The 8,074-nt window shown below is 57.6% G+C and overlaps 1 protein-coding gene across 1 annotated transcript; it reads left to right on the forward strand.

The window, feature by feature from the left end:
- Positions 1–3,949: 3,949 nt before the first annotated feature.
- Positions 3,950–8,074, forward strand: LOC308050504 (keratin, type II cytoskeletal 75-like; the record flags this gene model as incomplete). The annotated part of the gene is made up of 9 exons (XM_080360640.1): positions 3,950–4,621; positions 5,359–5,579; positions 5,923–5,983; positions 6,117–6,212; positions 6,325–6,489; positions 6,602–6,727; positions 7,061–7,281; positions 7,401–7,435; positions 7,632–8,074. The coding sequence occupies 9 exons, from the start codon at positions 3,950–3,952 to the stop codon at positions 8,072–8,074; spliced, it is 2,040 nt and encodes a 679-aa protein (XP_080216766.1).

The following is an 8,074-nucleotide window of genomic DNA, read 5'->3' on the forward strand; positions in this document are numbered from 1 at the left end:
AGCCGGGGGGCGGCGACACGTCCCCTTTGAAAACAATCAGCATTTCTGCAATAAGAAAAACCAGTATTCCCCTTCCTTCTGAGAGCTCTAGGGATCACACAACCATGCGCCGCCCGTGCCCACGCGATTCGGCTGCTTGCTCTGCCGAAAACTCTTTGCATGACCAAAACCCACCTTCTCCCGCACGTCCCTTTTGGGGGGACCCACCCCGTGCTCTGGGCGGGCGAGATTCCCGTCTCGGACAGCCCGGACCTGCCTCCACCGCGCTCTGCTCCGCCTGGCCCCGGCCAGCCGGGATTCACCTTCCCTAGCGCAGCTATTGCAAAAGGATGAATGTTTGGTCATCCCGACTTCAGAAAGAGAAACCACATTTTAATTGTCTGGGACGGAGCTGCAGCTATTATTTAACTTCTTTAATGACACCAGAAAATCCAATTTTTCCTGTTTACGAGAGGGTTGGTAATGCTCATGTAAATTGGCCCAAGTTGCTACACAAGGTTTGGTAGAGCAGATTTTAATTACACACCGACGAGCACCTTATATTTCTGTAGTTAAATGCATGCGTTGTTTTTCCTGTGTGTGTACCAGATAGACGGATTTAACGCTTCTAATGTGTAAGTGAACAGAGTCGATTACGCTTCGCTTACTCCAGACTTGCAGCTGTGCCTTCAATAAACTACATGCATAATTCAGGCTTTGCTTCGCGGGTTTTATTTCCCTCGCTGGCGTTACAAAGTGAGGACATTTTCCCCAGCGCGAACCTCCGCGTGGGTGGGTGGGCAGCTCGCAAGAAGTGGAGCTTTAAACAAAGCTTTTGGAGCCTTTGCTTCCCTTCCTGAGCACCTTTGCATACACACATACGTACATAGCTTGATGGCAGCGGAGAGGACCGCGGTCACAGGGGCCGGGACGCGGTGTGGGTGGGATGGTTAACCACTCGTGGGACGTGCCCCTTGCTCGGCATCTCTGCAGGCAGAGCAACAGCAAAAGAGCAGCCAGGGCCCTTGTTTGAGGAAATCAGAGAGAACCAGAGAACAGAACCCCACGCCCACCCCGACACCCTCCAGACTCATTGTGAAAGAGCAGGAGAAAAACGCGCTGTCCTAACACGTGGCAGCGGGGCCTTTCGCCCTCAAATGCCCAAAGCTCCCTGAAACCCAGGAACTCACAGGAAAGCAGAGGCTGGGCCTGCACGTCCCCCCCGTGCAGCCCCTGCATGGGGGAAACCTCTGGCCTTGTTTGAGGAGACCCAAATCTGGTGAAATCAGGTTGTCCCCTCCTTCTTCTCCGCGAGCGTCCCCAGTTACCAAGGGACAGTGACCCACTGCAAGGTCTCGATCATGTGGCTGAGAAGGGCTTGTCATGGTGACACCATCACAGCTGGATGTGCAGCTGGGTTCACATCTGGATGCACAGCTGGATGCCAGGAACACCAGCTGGTTTCGGCCAAAAGCCGCTGAGACAATTCTGCTCTGAAATGGCTCCGTCCTCACCCTGCCCGGAAGCAGCACAAGCTCATTTATCCCACGAAACGTCCGCTGAGGACCAGGCGCTGTAATTTATTATTATTAATTATTAATACTTCACCTTCGTGGGCTGCCCTGCTGACTCACGGCTTGTCCGCCCCGAGCTCTGGGTGGCTGGAGGACGCGTCCATCCGTCAGCCGGGCTCCGTCTGTCCACGCCGGCGTGACGTGCTTTTCTGGTGGAAAACAAGGTGTGTTATTGGATGCGATCAGCAGGGAGCAGATCATTAATAACTTTTAATAGCCGACCTGCCGTAGCAGCGCTGCCTGGGCTGGCGGCGAAGGCTGCGAAGGCAAAACCCACCCACCTCAAGAGGATGTTCTTCGAATGGGTTATCTTCATCTTTTCTGTCTCAATGCGCACGACCGCGACTCCAGCTCGTTTGTATGCAAATAAGGAGCAGAAACACCCAAACGAGAAGCTCCCAGAGCCCCAACAGCTCATAATTTATGGTGATCAGCTCCCTGCAAAGCCAAACCTGCCCCAAGCCCCGGGGACCAGAGCCGCCCGGGAGAAACCTTTGATCGTCCTGCCCTTCTCAGCCCGACTGTTGCAAAACCCGCGTTGGCTGCTCTTTGCTTCAGGACTTTCATGCAGACCGGCCTGTTTTGGAGAGGAGAAAAGGCCAGCAGCATGTTTTTTGGGGCAGTTTGGGGGCCAGGTCCCGCTCGGTGTCACTGCGGACGCGCCCTTTGGTGGAGGGACAGAATCAGTAGAGCTGATCCAAACTGACAGATGCAAAATCCACACGAGCCCACGGACCTCAGCTCCTCCAGCGACAAACGGCGCGGTACCGACGGTGGTTCCCGGCCTCGGCACCGCGGGCTGAGGAACCAGCGTGTGCAGCCGCGAAGGCCGATTCCCTCTTTCTTTTGGCAACCCCACCTTTAATCCCATTATATGTTCAGCTCTAATGTGTGATCAGAACCCGTTTGTCAGCTTCAGGACAATCCGCCTTTGCTGGGGTCAAGAAAGCATGAAGACAACCTCATTTTCCCATCGCGCCCACGCTTTGAATTCTATGCAAATAATCATGGCAAGAGACATTCATGAATTTCAAGTGACATCCGGGTGGATTCAGACCAACATTCGCCAAAGAGAAGCCAGACGACCTGTACCAACCCAGAATTCTGCACCGCACGGCGAATCCTCTTGAGTGGCCCAGTTCCCGGGGCCTGAGCTTGCCTGGCAGCAGTTTTTCCACAGATAATCAGATATTTGGTCTTTAGTTGGACAGAAAGCATTGGTTTCATTTTCTTGCAGAGGTGCCAGTGGGAGTTCGGCTCCCACTCCGTGGTTCTGCAGCACCGAAGCACACGAGCGTGTTCTGACGGGCGTGCAGGGCCCTGTCCTGTCCTGCACACGCGTTAGAGCTCCGGTCACGCACACGGCGCAGCAGCGGTACCGGCACAGCAGCGGTACCGGCACAGCAGCAGTACCGGCGCAGTAGCGGCACCGGCACAGCAGCGGCACCGGCACAGCAGCAGTACCGGCGCAGCAGCAGTACCGGCGCTGCAGCGGCACCGGTGCAGCAGCGGCACCGGCGCTACAGCGCCAAAAACGCTCCCACACCAGCAATGAAAGGCGCCAAACATCCCAGTTCCACAAAGCCAAAAACATCACCACACCCCATCCAATCTGCTCTTTCTTCTTTTCCCCAAGAGCTCCAGGAAGTAAAACAAGGAGAATTTGTGGGAGGACTTTTCATGCTGGTTGAATCTTTCCCTTTTGAACAAAAAGGTTCAAAGGTCTTTGAGAGAAATGGCAGCTGTACAGAGCTGGAAACTCAGGATTATTACATCCTAATGGTAACGTGCCAATAACACCATTCCCAGAGCCGGGCAAAGGCGTTTTCAGAAAGTCTGCCTCTCTCATTGAAACGCTTTTTGCATTAAGATGAAATTGTGTCGATCGCATCATTAATTGGCTGCAGCCCCGTGAAATGTTTTGCTCGGATTGAGCGGTTTTGTTGGCACTCAGGTGAACTGAGGACTCTCCCCTGCGCTCTGCGCTGAGCCGCCACGTCGTCCCGGCAGCACAGCGCGACCAGCGGCCAGTTCTCTTTTTCTCACCTTTTAAAATGTATTTTCTTCTGCTTCGCAGCAAGCTAATCAAATACCACACCTCTGTGGGCACACGGAGGCTTTGCACTAAGCGGAGCCGAAAATCGGGGAGTTAGGTAACTCTTCTGGCTGAGCAGATCGGCCCGGCCCGGGGGCGCGTTTGGGTGCGATCGGCGTTTAACGAGCCTCGAGCAGACAGCCGGCCGCCCCGCACGTCAAAACCATGAAGGCACCAGCTTGATCGCTGGACTTCCACACAGCCAAGCCCAGATCCGTGGGGGATAAAAGGGGCAGCGCGCTCCCTCCAGCAGAGCCGCTCTCCCCATCGCGGCTGCTCACCGGTGCCGGGTCCTGCCGCCATGAGCCGGCAAACGTTCAGCACGAGAGCGGGAGGGGGAGGCCGGTCCTACAGTGCGGCCTCCGCCGTCCTTCCCAGCGGCAGCAGGGCCGGATTCAGCTCCGTGTCGGTGGCGCGAGCGGGAGGAGGTGGAGGCGGCTTTGGGAGGCTCATCGGAGGTGGTGGTGGAGGTGGCGGAGGTGGTGGATGTGGCTTTGGCAGCAGGAGCCTCTACAACCTCGGCGGTAGCAAGAGGATCTCCATCGGTGTTGGGAGCAGCTACCGAGCTGCTTTTGGGAGCGGGGCTGGCGGTGGCTCTGGCCTGGGAGGTGGCGGTGGCTACGGACTCGGTGGTGGAGCTCTTGGTCTCGGTGGTGGCGGAGCTCTTGGTCTCGGTGGTGGTGGGTTTGGCATTGGTGGAGGTGCTGGCGGGCTCGGCTTTGGCGGTGGAGGGTTTGGCTTTGGCGGGGCAGGGGTGCCGGGAGGGTTCGGCGTGGGGCTGGGGGGTGGCAGGAACCCCGCGGGATTTGGCGCCAGCCCACTCGGAGTCGGGACAATCCAGGAAGTGACCATCAACCAGAGTCTGCTGGCGCCGCTGAACCTGGAGATCGACCCGAATATCCACCAGGTGCGAAAGGACGAGAGGGAGCAAATCAAGACCCTCAACAACAAGTTTGCCTCTTTCATTGACAAGGTGAGACTTCGCCAAGCGCTGTGGAACCGATGGGGAGCGGGACAGTCCTGCAGCTACAACGGCGCAGCTCCAGACACCTGCAGTCTAGTGCCTGTTTCTTACCTGCACGTGCTCAGGAAAGTAACCAAAAAAGAACATTCTGCTCGACAGTTACAAGGCAGAAAACCAGGCTAGAACCTGGCAAAAGGGGATTAGATCGAGGCTTTGTGCCTGAGAAATGAGATATTTGAGCTCAAATGGAGCAAGCCAGCCATCTCTGCAGGGCATCACGGCAGACCTGTTAGTCCCAACTGCTTTACTGCCTGCGAACTGAAGTCCTTTTGATATTGCCTCAACTTAGGTCCCTCCTTGGCTTTTACCTGGGTGACTATCTAGTATATATGAGCAAAAGGAAAGGCAATTAAGCCCTTGTCTTTCAACCTGTAGTACTCAGATCTTAGCCTTAATGAAGGAAGATAAATATCTCTCACAAAGAAAGAAAAGCGAAGGATGTTAAAGAAAGCAAGCGATCAAAGAGCCGAACCCACCTTTTCTAATGATCGCTCGTTAGCGTGCTAAATTAAACCGGCTCTAAAAGAAAACCATGCGCTGAGGGCAGACTGGGCCGGCTGAGGTCACCCTGGATAATCCGGGGGATCCTCACAGCTGGATTCACTCCTGCTCTGGGGTTTCCTTGGTTTGAGCCGCACGTCAGTCCCAGTTGCCCATGAGCATCCCTCGTGCCTCCCACCGCTCAGGTTCGTTTCCTGGAGCAGCAGAACAAGGTGCTGGAGACCAAATGGACCCTCCTGCAAGACCAGGGGCAGAAGAACAACTTGGGCAAGAGCAGCCTGGAGCCGCTGTTCGAGGCGTACATCGGCAACCTGCGGCGGCAGCTCGGCAACCTGCTGGCCGAGAGGGGCCGCATGGACGGGGAGCTCAAGAACACGCAGGACCTGGTCGAGGACTTCAAGAACAAGTGAGCGCCTGCTGGCGGCACAGCCGGGCACCCGGGGGTGAAACGGGGCGCCAACCGTTCGGTTCAGCCTTAGGCGGTGGGATTAAGCTCGATTAGTCACAAATTGTGACGATGCTTGCAAAGGAAAAGCCTCTAAAGCAGCTTCACCCTCCTTGTTCCACCTGCGGCCTGTGCACGCGTCATTTCAGCGCTTTGGGGAACAGAATTCTCGCAGATTCGAGCCGGGCGGTGCTGAGGCTGATCTGGAATGGCCGTACCCAGCCCAGATAACCTCATGGTCCTACTCATACAACTTTTCCGCTTACCGAGGTCCGACCCAGCACGTTTTCCCTTTTCCCCGCAGATATGAGGAGGAAATCAACCGCCGCACTGCAGCGGAGAACGAATTCGTGGTGCTGAAGAAGGTGGGTGAGATGAAGTATGACGGACGCCAAGCGCACGGCGACCCCGGCAGCTCCAGCGCCAGGCTGGGCCAGCTCTTGGCTGAGCCCAAGAGGCCCCAGGTTCTGCAGGTGTCCCTGCATTGCTCTTTTCCAGGACGTGGACGCTGCTTACATGAGCAAAGTGGAGCTGGAGGCCAAGGTGGATGCGCTGACCGACGAGCTCAGCTTCCTGCGCGCCCTCTATGACGCGGTACGGACACCGTCCTCCCGCTCCCGTCCTGTCCTCCTCCCGGACAGTGACTGTCCCCACCCACGGCATTTGAAAGGTGAGTGCAGCCCGGGTCCCGTGTGCGTCCCCGCAGGAGCTGGCTCAGCTCAGCGCGCAGGTGTCCGACACGGCCGTCGTTCTGTCCATGGACAACAACCGCAACCTGGACCTCAGCAGCATCATCGCCGAGGTCAAAGCGCAGTACGAGGACATCGCCAACCGCAGCCGCGCCGAGGCCGAGGCCTGGTACCAGACCAAGGTGAACAGACCCAGAGGGGTCATTTCTGGGGTAAATGTCCCCAGAAATGCACCCGAGTCACAGCGTGTCCACCCGGCCGCCTCGGAGGCTTCACTCCCCGCTGTGCCCGCAGTTCGAGGAGCTGCAGGCCACGGCCGGGAAGCACGGGGACGACCTGCGCAACACCAAGGGGGAGATCTCGGAGCTCAACCGGCTGATCCAGAGGATCCGCTCGGAGATTGAGAACACCAGGAACCAGGTAGGAACAGCCAACCGAGCCGGCGGAGCCCCCTTCCCTGGCTCCTTCCAACCGCAGCTCTGCCTCGCTGATCGTGCTGCTTTAGCAGCCGCAGAGCACCATGTGCCTCACCACACGCACCAAATTCCCTCCTGCAAAGGGCACCACACTGCAACATGTATTAAATAATTCTTTCCAGGCTGGAATTTCCACTCCAGAAATTTCAGCTGCGGGTGAACAACCTCAGCTACCACGTTCTTCATTAACACCCCGAGCAGAACCGTTTTCTTCCTTAGGCTGCTCTTACCCCAAAAGCGAAGCAGCGCTCAGGCTGCCCAACCCCTGCTCTTGCAGTGCGCCGCCCTGCAGACGGCCGTCGCGGACGCCGAGGAGCGCGGCGAGCTGGCGCTCAAGGACGCCAAGGCCAAGGTGATCGAGCTGGAGGACGCGCTGCAGAAGGCCAAGGCCGACATGGCCCGGCAGCTGCGCGAGTACCAGGAGCTCATGAACGTCAAGCTGGCCCTGGACATCGAGATCGCGACCTACAGGAAGCTGCTGGAGGGCGAGGAGAGCAGGTGGGGGCAAAACCCATGCAGGAATAACAGCGATTATCACCTGGTCGCTGCCAGCAGCTCGTTCCCCTGCCCATCTCCTTCATTTTGCTCCAACCTCTCCATTTTCTGCCCCCCGACAGGCTGAGCGGCGAGGGACTCAACCCCATCAGCTATTGTAAGTACCACAGTGCTTGTCTTGCTTTGGGCTGCAAGCAGCCCCAGGAAAAGGGAGGTTTTGCCCAATATGAGACGTTCTGCGCCCAGCACTCCACCAGCACCGGTGGCTTCCACAGGGGACAGAAGTTGGGTGCACGGTCCAGATGACGGTGACGGGCCAACATGTCCAACCCTCTGGTTCCTTTTTCTTGCAGCTGTCATCAGCTCCAGCTCCAGCGTGGCTGGCGGAGCTGGCTTAGGAGGAGGATTTGGTGGACTGAGCCTAAGCGGAGGAGGCGGCGGAAGCAGCTTCAGCCTTGGAGGAGGCGGTGGAAGCGGTTTTGGTCTCGGAGGAGGCGGTGGAAGCGGTTTTGGTCTCGGAGGAGGCGGTGGTGGAGGCTACGGCTTTGGAAGCGGAGGAGGACTGGGACTCGGGGCCGGAGGGGCCCTGGGCGGGGGGCTGGGAGGGGGCAGCGCTCTCGGCACCGCGAGCGCTCTCGGCTACGGTGGCGGCAGCGGCCTGAGCACCAGTGGGGGGAATTTCAGCTCCGGAAGCGCAAAAGGCAGCAACCCGGGCGTGAAGATCGTCTCCAAAACCTCCTCCAGCAAAAAGAGCATCAAGAGCCAAAGCCTGAAGAACGCGGCACCGCCCGAGTAA

Source organism: Nesoenas mayeri (assembly GCF_963082525.1).
Source record: "Nesoenas mayeri genome assembly, chromosome: 28".
Taxonomy (NCBI): Eukaryota; Metazoa; Chordata; class Aves; order Columbiformes; family Columbidae; genus Nesoenas; species Nesoenas mayeri.